General features: G+C 41.9%; 1 protein-coding gene across 3 annotated transcripts in view; it reads right to left on the minus strand.

Annotated features, from left to right (window-relative positions):
* LOC126980473 (prohormone-4-like) overlaps positions 1-20701 on the minus strand; it is a 119343-nt gene that overhangs the window by 41208 nt on the left and 57434 nt on the right. For 2 of the 3 annotated variants that reach the window (XM_050830402.1, XM_050830404.1), the window contains one exon: positions 12618-12665. The exons of the other annotated variant lie outside the window; for it this stretch is intronic. In XM_050830402.1, the coding sequence (XP_050686359.1) occupies positions 12618-12665 (48 nt within the window). The remainder of the gene's footprint in view (positions 1-12617; positions 12666-20701) is intronic. 3 annotated transcript variants of the gene reach the window in all.

A 20701-nucleotide genomic window follows, 5' to 3' on the forward strand; every position in this document is an offset into this window, starting at 1 on the left:
CATTTCCTCTTTAACTCTTCCTCTTCCTTGTCCTCTTCTCTGCCTTCCCTTCTCACTTCAATACCTTCTCCTTCATTCTACCCATTTCTCTTACCTTTTTCCCTGTATCTCTTTTTCAACTGTTTTCTCCTCTCTTCCTTTTCTTCTCTACTGTCTTTTCCGTTTTACCTTCCTCTTCCTTTCTTCGTCTCCCTTCTAACCATCGTTTTTTTACTTGCGTTCCTATTTGTCTTTCTTCTCTGTTCTCTTCTGTTTTTCTCCTCTTCATTTCTTCTACTCCTTTACCTTTCCTTCTTCTTTCGTTTCCCTCCTTTCCTCTTCATCTACCTTCTACCCATCCCTCTTATCTTTTTCTCTATGGTACTTTTATCTTCCTCCTTGTCTTTCTCAATTGTTCTCTTTCTTCTTTCCCCTCTTCATTATTTCGTTTTCTCTTCCTTCCATTCTCATTCCAGTTCTTTCATTCCCTTTCTACCCATTTTTCTTTTTCTTTATTTGTCTTCCTCAACTTTCTTCCCCCTCTTCCTTTTTTCCTCTCTCCTTCAAGTCTCCTTCCTCTTCCTTCCATTCTCATTTAAATACCTTCACCTTCCCCCCACCCTATCATCTTTCTCAATTTTTCACCTGTCTTTTTCCTTTCTTCATTTTGACCACCCCCTCTTCACCTCTCCTTCCTCTTCCGTTTCCCTTTCCTCTTCCTTTCAGTAGCTTCATTTCCCTTCTATCCATCTTTCCTATCTTCTCTGTTTGTCTTTCTCAATTGTTCCCTTCTCTTATTCCCTTCTTTCTCTCTTCCACCTATCCTCGAGTTCTCCTTCCTCTTCCATTTCCTCTTCCTTCCATTATCATTTCAAAACTTTCACCTCCCTTCTACCCATCTCTCTTATCTTCTTCCCTTTTTCTTTCTCAAATGTTTTCCTATCCTTTCTCCTATTCATTTCTTCCTTTCCCTCTTTATCTCTTCTTCCTCTTTCATTTCCTCATCCTCTTCTTTCCATTCCCATTTAACTACCATTACCTTCTCCTACACATCATCTTTATCGATTTTCTTTTCTTTCCCCCTCTTCATTTCTTCCATTTGTCCTTTACCTTTCCTTCCTCTTCCATTTCCTCTTTCTCTTCCTTTCCTTCCTCTTACATTTCCTCTTTCTCTTCCTTTCCTTCCTCTTCCATTTCCTCTTTCTCTTCCTTTCCTTCCTCTTCCATTTCCTCTTTCTCTTCCTTTCCTTCCTCTTCCATTTCCTCTTTCTCTTCCTTTCCTTCCTCTTCCATTTCCTCTTTCTCTTCCTTTCCTTCCTCTTCCATTTCCTCTTTCTCTTCCTTTCCTTCCTCTTCCATTTCCTCTTTCTCTTCCTTTCCTTCTCATTTGAACACTTTCCCTTTTTTTCATTCTTACCTTCTTCCTTATTTGTGTTTCTCGTCTTTCTCAACTCTTCTTTCCTTTTTCCCCTCTTCATTCCTTCCTTCATTCCTCTCCTTCCTCTTTCATCTCCTCTTCCATTCTCATTTCAACGCGTAAAACAGACAGGCAAACACCAAACAGACAGCAGCGTTATAAATCATGATACTTAATGACAGCGTTTCATCACCACCACCACCACCATCATCACCACCATCACCACCACCACTATCACCACCATCACCACCACCATCACCACCAGAGGCAAAGAGAGCAAACATGAATGAACACTCGTTTTCGACTCTCTTTCTTTCCTTCTTTTTCTTTCTTTTTCTTTGTTTTCTCTCTTTTTTCTGTCTTTCTTTCTTCGCGTCTTTCTCTCAATCATTCATTCTTTCCTTCGTTCTTTCTTCCTGTTTTTCTTTTTTTCTTTCTTTCTTTTTCTCTTTCGTTCTTTCTTTCTCTCTTTCTTTCTTTCTTTCTTTTTCTTTCTTTCTTCGACACAAAAGAGAACGCAATCTCTCTCTCTCTCTCTCTCTCTCTCTCTCTCTCTCTCTCTCTCTCTCTCTCTCTCTCTCTCTCTCTCTCTCTCTCTCTCTCTCTCTCTCTCTCTCTCTCTCTCTCTCTCTCTCTCATCACTGCACCTAAACGTTCTATCTCTCGTATGTGTCTGTCTGTCTGTGCATCTGCGAGTGTTCTGTGTATAAGGGAAAAGCGAGGGAGAGGTAATGAACAAGAGAAGGGAGAGTATTAAAGAAAGATGAGGGAGGAAGGGAGAGAAAGGGAGGGTGAGGAAAGATAAATGAGAGTGGAAATGGGGAAGATAAAAGAGAGATGAAGGAAATGAGAAAAAGGGAGTGAGAGGATAGGAAATATGAGAAAATGTAAAGATTGGGGGAGAAAGAGAACAGAGGAATAGAGAGAATTAAATAAAGGTGAAGAGAATGAGAGAAACGAAGAGGGAAGACAGGGAATAGGAGAAAACATGTGAGGAGGAAGAAAAACAGAACAGTACATAGGAGAAAATGGAAGAAAGATGTAGAAAATGAGACAGAGGGAGTGAAGAAAGGGGTTTGGAGGGAAAATGTGAGGAAAGGGAGATTTAAAGAACAGTGGAAGGAAGAGAATGAAAGAGAGAAAAAAGGGCATGAGAAAAAGTGAGAAGGAGGAAAGGGAGTGGGAGAGAAAATACGAAGAGAGGAAGAGAGAACAAGGAAGGGAGATAATTAAAGAGAGATGAAGAGAATGAGAGAAAAATGAGGAAAGGGATTAGGAAGAAAATGCGTAAAGAGGGAGAGAGAAAGAACAGTGGATGGGAGAGAATAAAAGAAAGATTAAGGGAATGAGAAAGAAGGATAGAGAGAGAGGAGAGAGAATAGAAGAGAAAATGTGAGGAAAGAGAGAGGTAAAGAACACTGGAAGTAGAGGATTAAAGAATGATGAAGGAGGAGGCGAGAGAATGCAAGAATAAACGTAGGAAAAAAAGAAAATTGTGATGAGGAGGGAGGAGGAGAGGAAACAAAACGGAGAGAATTAAACACCGATGAAAATGGAAGTGGGAGAGAGGGGAGAGAAAGTGAGAGAAAAGAAGAAGAAAAAAAAAGAAAATGAAGAGACGAAGAGTGGATAGGAAAATTTAGAGGAAAGTTAAAAGAACTGAGAGGAGGAGAAGGGGAAAGAGAATGAGGGAAATACAGAAAATTGCAAATAACGAGGAGAGAAGGAGTGCAAAGAAGAGAGGGGAAACAGGATGGAGGAAGGAGAAAAAGTGTAAGAAAATGGAGAAAATAGAGATAAATGAAGATTGAAGAGAAACGGAGAGGAAAGAGAAAGGCGATTGGGAGAGGAGGAGGAAAGGAAGGGCAAGGAAAGAGGGGAGAGGAGGGAAAAAGAAGACGACGAAGAGAGAGAGAGAGAAAGAGAGGGATTAAGACAGATGAAGGAAGACAAGAAATGAAGCAGGAAAGAGAGAGATAATGAAGATAAATGAGAGAAACAGAGAGAGGGAGAAAGAGGTAAAGAAAGATGGATAGAAATACAGACAGACAGAGACAGAGAAATACGCAGATGAAGAAAAAGAAGCAGAAAAAGAAGAAAACGAAGATGAAGATGAGAGAGAGAGAGAGAGAGAGAGAGAGAGAGAGAGAGAGAGGTAACGAAATAAAGTGACTTGCTCAGGTGAAAATTGCAAGACCGTCAACACCTTTACCTGTTTCCCTCACACCTGCCTCGCTCCCACACACCTGAGCTGCTTACAAATGTCCCTCCTTTAAGCCCGCCTCGCACACACCTGCTGCCTCTCTCACACACACCTGTTACACCTTATAAACACACCTGTCGAGACTCTTGGCGCTTGCTGACAACTTTTATTATCGCCACTTTCACCATTTACCTGACGCCTCTCTCTCTCTCTCTCTCTCTCTCTCTCTCTCTCTCTCTCTCTCTCTCTCTCTCTCTCTCTCTCTCTCTCTCGCTTGCCTTCTCTTCCTTTCTTTTCCTTTCCCTTTCTTACCTTCTTCCTCGCCCTTATCATCTGTGTTCTTCCCTCGTCTTCTTTTTCCTTCCTTCATCCACTTTTTATTCTGATTCGTATATACTCTATCTGTTTCCCTCTCTCTCTCTCTCTCTCTCTCTCTCTCTCTCTCTCTCTCTCTCTCTCTCTCTCTCTCTCTCTCTCTCTCTCTCTCTCTCTCTCTCTCTCTCTCTCTCTCTCTCTCTCTCTCTCTCTCTCCGTGTTTGTTTACCTCCATGATTATAATTACTGGCGAGGCTCAGACCCACAATCACACATTTCTCTCTCCCTCCTCCTCCTCCTCCTCCTCCTCCTCCTCCTACCTCTCTCTTTCCTCGTCTCTTCCTTCCCTCCCTCCCTCCCTTCTTTCTCTCATGGGAACTGAAACTCTGCCGGAGATCATTAAGAGGAGAGGAAGGGAGGGAGGGAAGGAAAGAGGAAGAGAGAAAAGGAAGCGTGTGTTTCAGGTAAATTTTTCGAGTCCATTTCGTAATTTCTCTCTCTCTCTCTCTCTCTCTCTCTCTCTCTCTCTCTCTCTCTCTCTCTCTCTCTCTCTCTCTCTCTCTCTCTCTCTCTCTCTCTCTCAGGTGCACGATGTTGGTTAATATATCAATCGTTTTCACCTCTCCATCTGTCAGTCTCTCAATTATCGTCCATTTTCTCATTATTCCCTCCATCTTTTCCTGTTTTTTACCTGTCCATTTCAATTACTCTCACCTGTCTATTCGTTCACCTGTCAATTACTTTACCTGTTCCAATTTTTTCCTTGTCTAAAACGTCACTTTTTTTTTGTTTTGTATATTAGATAATTTAAAGTGCTGCAATCTCTCTTTCTTGTATTCTCTCTCTCTCTCTCTCTCTCTCTCTCTCTCTCTCTCTCTCTCTCTCTCTCTCTCTCTCTCTCTCTCTCTCTCTCTCTCTCTCTCTCTCTCTCTCTCTCTCTCTCTCTCTCTCTCTCTCTCTCTCTCTCTCTCTCTCTCTCTCTCTCTCTCTCTCTCTCTCTCTCTCTCTCTCTCTCTCTCTCTCTCTCCTTCTCTCTCTCTCTCTCTCTCTCTCTCTCTCTCTCTCTCCTTCCTTCGTTCCTTCGCTCTTTTCTTCCTTTCTTCTTTCTTTTCTTTCTTCATTCGTTCCTTCCTTCCTTCCTTCCTTCCTTCCTTCCTTCCTTCCTGCCTTCCTTCCTTCCTGCCTGCCTGCCTGCCTGCCTGCCTTCCGAGAGAGGTAAAAACTCAGGACTCAGCGAAGGTCACTCCCAAACTTCTCCATCTTCACCTTTTCGAGGCTAAAATGTGCCACTCACCTGAGAGTTTGCCAGGTGGAGGAGGAGGAGGAAGAGAGGAGGAGGAGGAGGAGGAAGAGAAGGAGAAGAAAGAGGAGTAGGAGAAGGAGGAGGACGAGAACAAGGACGAGTTGGAGTTTAAGAAAGAAGAGAAGGAGGAGTCAGTGAAGTATGAGGAGGAGGAGGAGGAGGAGGAGGAGGAGGAGGATAAAGATTTAGAAGGACGACAACGAAGAGGAGGAGGAGGAGAAGGAGGAGGAGTACTTATTTGTCATTGTTATTGTTTTGTGTTTCTTTCTTTATCTTTTTTCCTTTTTCTTCATTCATTCATTCTTCCTTTCTTTCTTTCTTACGTCCTTTCTTTGCTACTTCTCTCTTCTTCAATCTTCGTTCCTTCATCTTAAGCCTCATTTACATTCTAAATTTCATTCTAATTTTCCTGTCTGCTTCCAGTCTTTATTTTACTTACATATATATTTTTTTCTTTTTTACTTTAATCTCGAGAATGTCAGGTCAGAAATAAATTCTTCCCAGGGCGATAATATATTACGGCACTTCTTGTTGTTCACGATTTTTTTTATATATTTGTCTAGGCATATATTTTTCCCTTACTTTCCCTACACATTTTTATTTTTTTCCTATTTCTGACATAACATTTTTTCCTCCTTTATTATTTTTTTCTGTTTGCCTTATTTGCTCTTTCATTACTCACTCTTTCTCTTTTTTTTGTGTGTGGCAAGCTCGGGGAGGCGGTGGCCGAGTGGTCAGCGTGCGGGCGTGGTGACCCCGTACACCCAGGTTCGAGTCCCACCGAAACAAGTTTATTTTTCAGCCATTGGCGAGTGACGGAAGATTACTGCCCGAATCTTCAATCAACTCTAACTTAAGCGACTTCGTTCAAGAGGAGCACCAGGGGGCAGCATGGGTCCAGCAAGAGTTATACATCACGGCAGCCACAAGAAGTAAAATTCGCCTCAATAAACTTTTTTTTCCATTTATTATTGTGTTCATCATAGTTCCTTTTTCTCCCTTCTCATTATTTATTCTTTCCCTTGTTTTTGCCTGACAATTTATAATCTTTCTCCGGAGTAGCTCAGCATTTTCTCTTCCTGTTTTATCCTTTCCTCTTATCCATTTGTTCATATTTCTTTTCTTCTCCTTCTCATTTTTAATTATTTTCCCTTCTTTTTACGTGGCAAATATTTTTCTATACCGAGTGTATTTCAGCATTTTCTCTTCAATATTTATTTTTTTCCTTTTCTCTCACCATTTTTTCATTTCATTTCTCTCCCTTCTCATTACTATTTTTTTCTCTTCTTTTTACGTGACAGCTAAGATTTTTTCCCCTGGTGTAGCTCAACGTTTTTCTCTACTCCCTATATTTTTTTTCCTTTTTTCTAACCATTTTGCACATATTTCCTTTCTTTCCCTTCTCATTAATAATTCTTATCCCCTCTTTCTACACGACAGCTAGTAATTTTTTCTTCCGTGTAGCTCAGTCTTTTTCTTTTTACCTTTCGCATTTCTTTTCCTTTCTGCTGCCCGGGTTTAGCGTGAAAGGGAGTTGGATCCTACTCAGGGGGTTGGATCCTACTCTATATGTATTCCAATCCTCTTTCTATGCCACACTGGGATTCTTTGTTCTCCGGTGCTCAGGCCGCGAGGGGACGGAGGAGAGGGGAGAGAGGAAAGGAGAGAGGCGAGAGGAAAGGAGAGAGGCGAGAGGAAAGGAGAGGGAAGAGAAAAAGGGAGAAGAGGGGAGAGACGAGGGGGAGAGGGGAGAAACGAAGGAAGAGAGAGGAAGAGAGGAGAGGGGAGGGGCGAAGAGAGGAGATAGGAAAGAATAAAGGAGGAGAGGGAGAAACGAAAATAGAAGAGGGAGAGAGACGGAGGGAGAAGGAGAAATGATTAGGTTTGAATACAGAAACGATGAGAGGAGGAAACAGGAGAAAAAGAAGAGGAGGAAGAAGAGGGGAAGAAGTAGAAAGTGAAAAGAAGGGAGAGAAGAGATGAAGGGAGAGATGAAGAAAGGAGAAAAGGAAAGATAGATAGATAGATAGATAACTAAAAGGGAACTGAGAAAGAAAAGGAGAGAAAGAGGAAGAAAACAAGGAAGAAAAGACTGGAGGTAGGACTAGTGAAGGAGAAAAGGGAGAGAAGTGGAGGGAATAACCAAGGGAGGAGAGAAGGAGGGAGGGAAGGGAGGGAAAGTAGGTAAGGTAAACTTATGAGGTAAGGGGAAGGAGAGGCAGACGGAAGAGAAGCCCGATGCAGGGAGGGGGGAGGGGAGGGGAGAGGAGGGAGACAGAAGTAAGGGAAGGTAAGGAAGGGAAGATTGGGTAATGGAATAGAAAGGAGAAGGGAGGGAAGGAAGATGAAGAGGGGGAGGAGTGAAGAGGAGAAAAAAGATGTTGGGAAGAGAGAGAAGAGGTAAGAGAAAGTGAAGAAGAGAAAGAAGAGGAGAAGGTGGAGGAGGAGGAGGAAGATAAAAAGGGAGAGATATGGGGAGGAGAAAACCAGTGGAAGGAAGAGAGAGGAAAGGTAAGAGAAGGTAAAAAAAAGAAGAAGATATTGTAAAGGAATAGAGAAGGAGTGGAAGAAAGAAAAGGGGAAGAGGCGAGGAGAGAAGAGAGGACGAAAGAATAAAGGAGAAAGAAGGAGAAGTACGAGAAGATAAAGGGAATGGAGAATGAAGGGAATAGAGAGAATGAGAAGAGAAAGAAGATGAAAAATAAAAGAAGAGAGGAGGAGAGGGAAAAAAGCAATGGAGAGAGAGAGAGAGAGAGAGAGAGAGAGAGAGAGAGAGAGAGAGAGAGAGAGAGAGAGAGAGAGAGAGAGAGAGAGAGAGAGAGAGAGAGAGAGAGAGAGAGAGAGAGAGATGAACAAAAGTGGGCCATTTTCTCCTGATTAAATTATCAAACTTTTCCCTTTTTTTGTCAAGATGTGAAAAGAAAGTTGTCTAAGGCGCGGCGGGAAATGAAGAAGTCTTAAAATGTGGAGGGAAAATAACATAAAGAATTGTGCAAACGAGAAATACAATTGTCCTTCGTTTCCTTTGCTTTTTTCTCTCTTTCTCTCTCAGTCTATCTATCTATCTATCTATCTATCTATCTATTTATCTGCCTCTGTCACTCTCTCTTAATCTTCTTTCCAATTTTTCCTTTGCTCTACCTTCCTTCCTTTCTTTCATCCACGCTACCCTTTTATCCGTTTCTTTCTCCACTTTCTCTCTCTCTCTCTCTCTCTCTCTCTCTCTCTCTCTCTCTCTCTCTCTCTCTTCCTAACTTTCTTTCACTCCTCTTCTAGTTAATGTACCCAAACTCCTCCTCCTCCTCCTCCTCCTCCTCTCCCCTCTCCTCCTCCTCTCTTGACTGCGATCGCGGGAGGGGCCTCGACGGTGTCATATGTTATGTCAATAGGGCACGCCCTCTGCCGTAAAAACAAGCAAACAAAGCTCAGGGAAATATGAGTCTCTTTAAGTAGAGATAACAACTGGTTGCATCCGTGTACAGACTGTCGAAACAACAAGCAGGAGGAGAGTCATGCCATAACACAAAGCAGGCAGCCAGTAACTATCAAGCTAGGATTAACTCCAAGAGGTAGTGAGGACTACGGCTCCTATGAAACCTAGGAGAATGAATGGTGCCGTGAATCCACCATGGCCACCAAAGTAAGAAGGGCTATAATCTAAAAGAAAACAAAATATAACTTGCTGAAAGTAAATAGCCCTGATGAAGCAAGTGAACAATACCACCGCAGGGGAGGCTTTCATCGTCTTCGCTGTGTACTGGACGGCGCAGGTTCGAATTCGCCGCTACCACCTGGGATTTTTCAGCCAGTGCCGAGTAGCCTAAGATTGCCCACATGCTGTCCTGAAGACCATCTATCAACCCGGACTCTACAGGAACTGTCCGGGTGAATCAAGAATGAGCTCCGTGGGGTAGCTTGAGTCAATAATAGATGGCGGCACTATATACACTTGCCTGCGCCATGACGGGCTTGGAGAGAACACCAGGTCCCTGAAGAAAGCCTATCGGCGCTATAGACCATAACGTAAACAAGTGTTAATAGCACAAAAACTGTGCTAGATCGGCGTCGCATGACCCTCCAACACCCCCCAACAATTTATATTATGCAACAAGGGGTCTAAAATGGAAAATGCTGAAAGTAACGATGGCGCCACTATAAACACTTGCCTACGCCACAACGGGCTGGGGCCGACCATCAGGCCCTACTATGAAGGCCTACCGGCGCCACAGGCCAAGACGTAAAAAAAAAAAAGAAACTAATGCCATGTTGTAGGGTTCACAGGGCAAACAAATGTTATTATACAATGTCATGTCTACAATGCATGGGTAAGCCAGGAAAACAACTTGAAGAGAACAACAAGAAGATGGACAATCTGTTGCTCGGCGTCTGCGACAATAAAAAGAAAAAGATCCTCATCAGCCACTGCAAACGTGACTATGAAAACAAATAGCGCTCGAAGCCAAATTTAACCCGAAAAAGATCTTCACATATATAAGAACGAAACAGAAGGCGAAAAGCAACTTTGGTCCCCTAAACGATGAAACCAGCGTTCTAACACGACAATAGACACATGGTCGAAATCCTGAACAAAAACTTCGCGTCTTTGTTCACGGTCGAAAACACCGAGTCGATACCCGAGAGCCCTACCCCACCGAGGGGAATCACGCCCCTAGAAATTAGCACAGTTAAGGAACGGGACGTGCAAAAGTACCTACCACCAAGGCTGCTAAAAGAACTCAAGCAGCAAATACTCAAGCCACTCACCGCCATCTATAATCGGTAAGTACAACAAAAGAAAGTTCCCGAAAACTGGAAGCAAGCGAACGTAACACCAACCTTTAAAAAGGGAGACAAGAGCGTGGCCTTAAACTACAGACCTATAAGCCTGATGTCAGTGGGGGGTAAGAGATACCTAACACGGTTTCAGGAACAAGCGTTCCCGCTTAACCAATCTATTGGACTTCTTCCACGGTATATATGAAAAATGGAACAATCACATCCCCAATGACGTTATATATCTAGACTTTCAAAAAGCCTTCGACAAGGTAACACACGAACGATCAAGAAGCTCAATTCGGAGAGATTAGGAGACAATCTGATTGCATGGGTAAGAGATTGGCTGACTGTGAGAAAGCAGCGAGTTGTGCTCAACGGGCAGGCCTCCGTGTGGCACCCGGTCACAGGTGGAATGCCACAGGGATCAGTGCTGAGACACATTCTCTTCATTTTGTGTATTTCCGACCTAGAGTCAGGAATAAAAACCACCTTTTCTAAATTTGCTGATGACACAAAAGTGGATGGAAAGGCCCTCACGACAGCTGACTGCGATATCATCCAGAGGGATCTCGATCGGATTATTCAGTGGTCTGAAAAGTGGCAAATGTCCTCCATCGTTGACAAATGTAAAGTCATGCACAATGGGTCAAGAAATAAAAACCACACATACTATTTGAGTGGGGAGCCACTACTAGTAGCACAGGAAGAAACAGACCTCTGGGTCCACTATTAGCAGCGACTTCAAACACAAAGCACAGCAAGTCCGCCTTCATGAAAGCTAATGCCATGTTCGGTTTCATAGCGAGGAACTTTAAGTACAAGACGACGGGAGTAATGTTGTCCTTGTATACCTCGTTGGTAAGGCCCCACCTGGAATGCGCGGTGCACTTCTGGTTTCCTAATTTCAAGAAAGATATCCATTTGCTCGAGAGAGTACAGCGATGATCTACGAAAATGATACCCTCATTGAGGACTCGACCTTATGACGAACGACTCAAGGAACACAAATATCTTTACGTTGGAAAACAGACGACTTTTGGGAACCTGATCTACGTCTTCAAATACTTAACAAGTTCAGTAATGTCGATCCCTCTAAGCTCTTCACGCTTCAAATTTACCAGAAAACCAGAAACAAAGGTCAAACAATTCAAGCGTGAAGCGATGACATAGAGACATCGGCAAGAGTTATTTCTCGAACAGAGTCGGCCGCCAGGGGAAGAGCGTTCCTGCAGAAATAGTTAGTGTGAAAATAATAAATTCCTTTAAAATTCGCATTAATCGTCACTCTGCTGCGTCAGGAGTGAACTGAACGCAACCACACGTAGGTCCAAAAGTTTTTAAAACTTTGCGCAGGTCACTCCAGTGGCCGAGGAATCGAATAAATCACTCAAACAAGCAGCCTTGTTATGAACCAACGGGCTTTCTGCTGTCTGCTAGTTCATGTTTACATGTTTCTACCACCACCACCACCACCACCTCCTCCTCTATCCCCTCCCTCTCCTCCTCCTCCTCCTCCTCCTCCTCCTCCTCCCCCTCCCCCTCCTCCTCCTCCTCCTCTATCCCCTCCCTCTCCTCCTCCTCCTCTATCACCTCCCTCTCCTCCTCATCCTCCCCCTCCTCCTCCTCCTCCTCCTACACTTTCTCCTTCACCTCCTCCTCCTCCTCCTCCTCCTCCTCCTCCTCCTCTTCTTCCTACTACTGCACCTCCTCCTCCTCCTTCTCCTCCTCCTCCTCCTCCTACACTTCCTCCTCCTCCTCCTCCTACACTTCCTCCTTCACCACCTCCTCCTCCTCCTCCTCCTCCTCCTCCTTTCATTCCGCGTTGAAATAAAATACTTTCACTGCCTACAACGTTTTCGAAGAGAATGAGCAGGGCTCGAAATAATACAGGTGAGAAAATGAGGCGCCAGGTAAAAGACCTGAGACTTAATTACAACCTGGAAAAAATAGGCACACACACACACACCCACACACACACACACACACACACACACACACACACACACACACACACACACACACACACACACACACACACACACACACACACACACACACACACACACACACACACACACACACACACACACACACACGGTTGAGAGCAATATATAATCCAGGTAATAACATACAATAATGATAATGATAATGATAAATTAATAATAATAACAATAATAATAACAGTAAAACTCAATTCACACATGGTCATAACAGAGAATAACATACCTGTGTAAACATTTTAATTAGACTAAATATTACCTGTTTGCATTTGTCTGTACGTGTGTTTGTATTTGTGTTCGTGTGTGTGTGTGTGTGTGTGTGTGTGTGTGTTTAAATATTTGTACACACACAGCATAGCAATAATGAATACACACATAAATTAGGGCAGGATAAACAACTGTGCTAATACACACACACACACACACACACACACACACACACACACACACACACACACACACACACACACAGACACACACAAACCCAGATAAACACACATACCTATACACAAAACCCCCTTCTTTCCTCCTTCTCAATGTCACCCTTCACACACACACCTTCCAGCACACGCAGACAGCCACAACATTAACAGATTGGCGTACAAAGGAAAATATACACACTACCTTGAGAGGGGGGGTGGTACTCGGGCTGGCGGTAGAGGTAGCCGTACGCTGTGGGCGGGAGGGAGAGAAAAGCTATATAACGAGGGAGTGACAACCCGGGGCAGGCATGGACAGGTTATCACAATGGCAGCTACGTAGTGTTAAAACAGACATAAGCATCATCATCATCATCATCCTCGTCATCCATATCTCCTCCTCCTCCTTCTGCGAAACTTGTCAAACAGCCACAATTGACAGTTTCACCTCAAGAATGGAAATACGACATGTTGGTCTGACTTTAAACTGATTCATATACAAGTTCCAATTTTTTTTTTCTTTCAGTATTTTTTTTTCTCATTTTTCAACAAACATGACAAAAGTAAGTTCATGACACAGGATTCAGCTCACTAGAAAATGAGTTCAATATGACATGCTGGAAAAAAAATCAAATCAAATCAAATCAAATATATTAAAATTATACACATTGCTATCTCATCTCAGCTCAAATATTTCAAGTCACTAGTTAATCATCTCAATATCACTGTTACTCTACTGTATGATCCAAACATAACAATAACAACAACGATTACAATACAACTAGCAACTCAGAATTACAGCATTACTCATCATCATCATCATCACCATTGTTAGCGTGCATGCCACCACATACTAGACAGAAGCAGATCATGCCATTACTTAAGCAACACAACAGCAGCAATACCTCAGCAATACTCAGCAAAACTATGAGCAAAATAACTTAGAATTGCGCTGCCATTTCACTCTACGACTCATACCATTCCATACCACTCTTCATTCTACCATTCCAAGTCATACAATACTTCGCGCGCTACTCCACCTGGTCCCTCCACACTGCATTCCACTCAAGGTTACTCATTCCATTCGTCTATTCCACATGCACAAAGGTATACCAAGTTATTACATTCTTCTTCCTGCATTCCCACATTCTTACTCCTCCTTACTCATGCCAGTTCAATCTTTTCATTGCATTTCAGTTAGCTGCCACTTTTTTTTTAATAGCATTCCATTTCTTGCTACGTTGACATTCCCGAGCAACACATGTTATTAGTATCCCTATTATTACTATTGTTACTATTTCCTGAAGTCACCCTTGAAGCCCCGTCAACTTACCACGAAGAAAACGCGACACGATCCACAACTGACTGGTGAGAATGGGAGAAAATGGTTTACGATAACAGCACACACACACACACACACACACACACACACACATAATCAGACGCGGCTTTCAAAGGGACCAAACTTCAAACGACTGGAGAAAAAAAATAGCAAATGGTATTCAGCCAGTCCCTTCCTAGCCCAATAGTGCACCTGAATAGCCCAAAATACCGCGCACCTGCCATTCGCTTACCTGTGGCGACATACTCAAGGTGGGATTCGAACACCTTATCGAACACCTTACACCTGGGCGCCTTTGAAGTCCAGGTAGCGTGACCATAAACATACGATAAAAAAGTAGTGAAAAAAAGTGGAAGATAATTAAAGATAAGAGCAAGGTAAGGGGTAGGTAGTCTCTCTCTCTCTCTCTCTCTCTCTCTCTCTCTCTCTCTCTCTCTCTCTCTCTCTCTCGCTCTAAATCTGTGAGCTGGTCGATGCGAGGCTGAAAGGGAAGAGCAAGCGAAGATTCAAAGCGACACTCGAACGGAATGCTGCTGAAAAAAAGACGAATTGAAGGAAAAAATACAATCACACATGTGAGAGAGAGAGAGAGAGAGAGAGAGAGAGAGAGAGACGCAATTTAAAATCAGTTCCCCAAAATTGAAGAGGAAAAAAAGTATATTAGGAGCGAATCATCGACTTGGAAACAATAAAAAAATAACAATAGGAAACAAAAGATAGAAAAAACTAAACACAATAGAGGAAGGAAAACGAATAGGCAAGTTAGGCACAAAAATATATATAAAGTAAATTGAAAAATCGAACGGAAGAAAAAGAAATAGAGAAAAGGATAAAGAAGAAATGAAAGAAGGAATGAAGTTGAGAAGAAAAAGTTAAAGGAAAAAAGGAAAAAAAATTAAAGAAAGAAGGAATGAAGTTTAGAAAAGAAAGTAAAATGGTAACAAAATTAAAGAAACAAGGAAAAGAGGAAGAAAAAGAGTGAAGGAAGAAATTGGAAAGAATAGCAAAACGAAACGAAAGAAAAAAAAAAAAGATAAAACCAATACATGAAATCATCGACTTCAACAAAACGAAAAAAAAAAATGCCAAACAAAACTTAGAAAAAGCGATCAGGTGGGAAAAATCTGAACACACCTAAGCCAAAAAAAAGAAAAAAAAGAAAGAAAAGAAAACGAAATATTACCCAGGGGAGACGAAACCTTTCCTCGGCTCCCTCGCTGAGCTCAGACGGGCCCGGGGATAGCAGCGGCGCGTCAGCAAGTCAACGAATCTCTGCTCGGAACTGTAAACGAATCAGCAGGTGAAACGTAACGCGACTCGGATCTTGACGACGCCTGACAACCCGGATTTAGCGACTTCTTCCATTCCTTTCTTTCCCCTTTCCTGGCTCTCCTTTCTCGCTTTCTTCCTATCTTCTTTTGTCCCTTCCTCATTTTCTTGCTTCTCTTCCTTTTTCTTCTCTTATTCTTCCCTTCTTTTCTTCATTTCTTCCTTTCTGTCTTTGATTTTCCGTTTTTTTGTTCCTTTTTATTCATTCTTTCTTTCTTCCTTTCTTCTTTCTACATTTTTTCAGTTTTATGAATATCTTCTTTTATTTTTTCTTCTTGTATTCTTTCCTTCCTTTCTTCTTTACTTTCTTGTTTTCTTGCCTTTTTTTCTTTCTCTCTTCTCGTATTTTTCCTCTTATTCTTTTCCTTTTTCTTTATTAGTTTTGTTTATCTTTCTTGCTTCATTTCCTCCTTCTTTTCTTCATTTTCATTTTCTTGTCTTCCATTTTTCGTTTCCTTGCTGTTTCCCTTATTTCTTCCCCGTTCGTTCGTTTATTCATTCCTTCGCCTTGTTTCCTCAGTTTTCTTCTTCCTAATCTTTATTCATTCTTGCTTCGCTGCTTCTCTTTCTTCTTTCTATTTTTTTTAAGTTCCTCCCTCCACGGCTTCTTTATCGCTTCCTTCCTTCCTTGATTTCTTCGTATTTATTTTCTGCTCCTTCGCATTCTTATTTGCTTTCTCTCTCTCTCTCTCTCTCTCTCTCTCTCTCTCTCTCTCTCTCTCTCTCTCTCTCTCTCTCTCTCTCTCTCTATCTCTCTCTCTCTCTCTCTCTCTCTCTCTCTCTCTCTCTCTCTCTCTCTCTCTCTTATTCGTTTTTTTGTTATTTTGTCTTATCATTTATTTAATTTTCCTTCGTCATTATTATCTTCATCATCATTATCACCATCACTATCATATGTAAAAAAAAAAAAAAAAGAAAACTGAAAGATAAAGACAACCACCATCACCACCAATAAAAAAAGCCTCAATATGCACAAAAATACCTTAAAAACTAAAAAAAAACATCACCATCATCACCATCACAAGCATCATCATCATCACCATAACCACCTTACCATTCATTACCTTCCCTTTATCACTCTCACTCTCAGCGAAGGTGAGGGAGACAGGTGAAGGTGAGGCCCATGTTCTTGCTCCGTCCACCTGTGCCCTGGGGGAAGGGGAGGGAAGAGAAGGGAGAGAAGGGGAAAGAAGGGAGTGAAAGGGGAGAGAGAAGGGAAGGGAAGGGAAGGGATCGTAGAGGAATTTTGCACATATTCAAACCCAGGCATTCAATTTCTCACATTCAAACATAATAATAATAAGTATGGTAGTAGTAGTAGTAGTAGTAGTAGTAGTAGAAGTAGTAGTAGTAGTAGTAGTAGTAGTAGTAGTAGTAGTAGTAGTAAAAGTAGTAGAAGTTAAAATAATATCAATAATGACAATAAATAAAAATAATAATAATAATAATAATAATAATAATAATAGTAATAATAATAATTAGTGGAGATAATAATAATCAGTAGAAATTATACGATAGGAGATAATAATAAAAATCAGTAGAAATAATGACAATCGTGTTAACCTAAAAAGACGAACCGGATATGACGTCAGAAATAAACAAACATGGCTGCTACTGACGTCACAAAGGGGAGGAGGAAAAAAGACGAGCGAGAAGCGAGAGGAAGAGCGAAAAAACGAAGCAAAATACACACTAATGTCTCCTCTCTCAAGGTCGGTGCCTCGCTCACACCTGTTTAAGGCTCATTTGCGAGACGTAAGCGCCAGGTAAATGCCTCGAGCAGGTGATATAGTTGTCTAACGCCTTCACAACGGCCCGGATCGCTTCTAAATTCTGGAAAATGTTCGCTCGTTTACACACGCTTGGAATTTTCGTTTTTGCTTTTTTTTATTTTTGCTTTTTGTCATATTTTCGCTTTTGTTTTCTCCGCTTTCCTTTTTTTTTTTTTGGTACGTTTTGGAAGGGTTTGTGTTTCTGTGTTATATTTCTTGTTTTGTTTTGTTTTCTCGAATTTGGTTTTTGGATATATGTGTTTGTGTTTGTGTGTGTGTGTGTGTGTGTGTGTGTGTGTGTGTGTGTATGTGTTTGTGTGTGAGCTATATATTGTGTTAGAGAGAGAGAGAGAGAGAGAGAGAGAGAGAGAGAGAGAGAGAGAGAGAGAGAGAGAGAGAGAGAGAGAGAGAGAGAGAGAGAGAGAGAGAGTGTATGTGTGTGTGTGCCTGTCCATCAAAGTATAAGTCCCTGAGCCAGTGAATGTATAAGGGATGCAAACATGGGCCAGCGTATAAGACTCTAAACTAGTGAATGAATAAGAGATACGACACCAGGGGAGGCGGGGAGCGAATGTCCACTAATTTGCACGAACCCTTCCCAGACAGCGCGCACGTGAACAAACAAAACAAAACAAAAACATTTCCCTGCAAGACTAAACAGAGATATTGACAAACATTCGGGTAAGATACAGGTAACAAACACTTATACCTTTTAGTTTCTATTTATTTCCATCGTGACGTCCACTTTATTATTTTTCCAACAAATATTTTAAGAGGTAAGGTTGGGGGTATACGCTATAGCTGCGTGTGGCCGCGGTGCTCATCTCCGTCGTAATGGCCCTTGAGTCTGTGGTGGCAATGACCCATCAACCCGGGAAGCAGGGCAGGTGTGACATCCGGGTTACCACAGTTTACCTTCCCAAGGTTTTCCAAGGTATCCATTTTCGACCATCCTAAAAGGGAGGATGAACGCTGGGTGGGCTATACACGGACTGCCCGGGCATGGGGTTGGAACACAAACCCGCAGACTCGTAGCTAGGCACGGTAATCACTGCACCGCGTAGACAAACTGACACTTGATGATGCTAAGTGACACTAAATGAAAGTTAAATGATAACTAGATGAAACGAAACGACAAGTAGATGACATAAAATGATTTAAAATTATACAAAATAACAGAAAACTATGAATAAATCATACGAAATTATACGAAATGCCAGTAAATTACACTAAAGGGAGGAGCGTGTACCAGATGACTCGCGTGGCGTATGAAACATGAGCCCTGAATGTATAAGTGATATAAATGATGAACGATGAAGTGAGAACAGTAGAATGACACAAAGGAAGGCGCACAAAGGAAATAAAAGAGAACAGTAAATAGGGAGAGGGGGAGAAGGAGGAGAAAGAGGAGGAGAAAGAGAAGGAGGAAGAGGAGGAGGAGGAGGAGGTGGAGGAGGAGGGGGAGAAGGAAAAGAAGGAGAAGGAGGAACAGGAAGAGGAGCAATGAAGATATAAATAGAGCAAGAGAGAGAGAGAGAGAGAGAGAGAGAGAGAGAGAGAGAGAGAGAGAGAGGTGGAGAGAGAGAGAGAGAGAGGAGGAGGAGGAGGAGAGAGAGAGATAGAGAGAGAGAGAGAGAGAGAGAGAGAGAGAGAGAGAGAGAAATTTACCTGTTTCTTCTTTCTCCAAGTAAGTCTTGGAATTATAAGAGGTGACTTTACCTGGTGACGTTAATTAGAGGACTGGTAAGAGGTATGAGAGAGAGAAGAGAGAGAGAGAGAGAGAGAGAGAGAGAGAGAGAGAGAGAGAGAGAGAGAGAGAGAGAGAGAGAGAGAGAGAGAGAGAGAATTATTATCTTCTAAACCCCACAAAATCCTTAACTAACACCAAACTCTACTTAATTCTCCCAAAACAACATAAAAATTCTCATTAAAACTTCTTCAGTAAACCTTAAACCAAAAAAAAAAGTGAAATCCAGACCATATAATTAGAAAAAAAAACGACGAAAAAACGAATCACACTCAACATACAAGAGAATTTCATATAAAGTCTACTATATCGAGGTCGCGGGAAGCTCGGATAACAGGGAAACCGGATATTGGGGGTCGTAATACCGAGAGTGAGAGCGTCTTGAAAATCCGGATAATCGAGGGTCAGAATAATGGGACTGGTATGGGTGGGGCGGGTCGCGAAATGAAATACTCCGGTTAATAGGATAATGGGCAGTGTGTGACATAGGAGAGTGTGGTGGTGTTAATGGTGTTGGTGGTGTTGGTGGTGGTTGTGGTTGTGGTGGTGGTGGTGGTGGAGGTGGTAGTGGTGGTGATGGTAGAGGTGGTGGTGGTAGTGTTGTTGTTGGTGGTGGTGGTGATTGAGATTGTGGTGGTGGTGATAAGAACATAAGAACATAAGAACTTAAACCTGTTGCATTCATCTAGCACTCTATTGTTAAACCAGTTCTTGCCTATGTCTTTGTTGAATCTGAATTTATCTAACTTAAAACCATTGCTACGTGTCCTGCTTGGTTCTTTGGTAGTGGTTACGTGGCGGTGGTGGTGGTGGTGGTGGTGGTGAAGAAGCAGATGAAAAAGAAACAAAGAAAGGAAAGGAGGAAAGAAGAAAACAAAGAATAAAAAAGAAAAAAAAGAAGAGGACGAAGAGGAAAAAAAGAAAAAGAAAGAAAAAAGAAAGGTTGAAAAGTTGTAATCGTAAAAATAGGAATAAAAAATGTAGTTGCAGCAGAAGTAGTAGTAGTAGTAGTAGTAGTAGTAGTAGTAGTAGTAGTAGTAGTAGTAGAGAGAGAGAGAGAGAGAGAGAGAGAGAACAGTGAGAGAGAGAGAGAGAGAGAGAGAGAGAGAGAGAGAGAGAGAGAGAGAAGGGGGAGGAGGACAGAATCAACAACATGCTCTGATGTAACATTCATCTTGGTCTAAAGGGGCCGAGGAGGGCTAACTAATCTAACTTTTAACCTCTCTCTCTCTCTCTCTCTCTCTCTCTCTCTCTCTCTCTCTCTCTCTCCATTTACTGTTAGCCTTTTCTCTACGTCTGACAGCAAAGTGAACCGATGAATGATGTAAGAGGAGGAGGAAGAGGAGGAGGAGGAAGAGGAGGAGGAGGAGGAGGAGGAGGAGGAGGAGGAGGGAAGGTAAGTCGCTTGATTCCTGTTACCTTGAATTACCTTACTGACGTTGCGTGATGGACAGGTAAGGGAGGGATGGGAGGTAGGTAAGTAGGTAGGTAGGTAGGGAGGGAGGGAGGGAAAGAGGATAGGATTAAAGGTAAGGAGGATGAGATGGAGGGAGGTAGAGACAAAAAAAAATAATCCTCGTCATAAAAAAAAACAGAAAAAAAAATTACGAGAGGGATGAAAGGAGGAAAAAAAGAGGTCAATAAACTCTGATATACAAGAAAACTAATGGAAATAATGAAAAATAATGGAAATGTAGGAATGAAGGAAGGGAGGGAGGAAGGGAGGAAAAGATTTAAAGTAAGGAGGAAAAGGAAAGAAAATGAAAAGATAGAAGAAAAAAAAATGTCCCTGTAACAAAAACAAAAAAGGAGAGAGAGATGAAAGGAGAAAAAAGAAAGGAGGAAAGGGGATTAGGGGAGAAAAGATAGGAGGGAGAGAAAGTGGTGAATAAAGACTGATACAAAAGAAAAGAAAGAAAATAACAAAGAAAATAAAGGAAATGGAAGAAATCTTGTTCGGAGAGAGAGAGAGAAAAAGATGAGAAAGAGGAACAGGAAAAGGGAAACGAAAGACAGGATGGAAAAAAAAGAAAGTAGAATTAAAAAGGATGAAAATAAACTAATACATAAGAAAACAAATAAAAATAACACGGAAAATA

This window comes from Eriocheir sinensis, chromosome 44 (assembly GCF_024679095.1).
Source record: "Eriocheir sinensis breed Jianghai 21 chromosome 44, ASM2467909v1, whole genome shotgun sequence".
In the NCBI taxonomy this organism is placed as follows: domain Eukaryota; kingdom Metazoa; phylum Arthropoda; class Malacostraca; order Decapoda; family Varunidae; genus Eriocheir; species Eriocheir sinensis.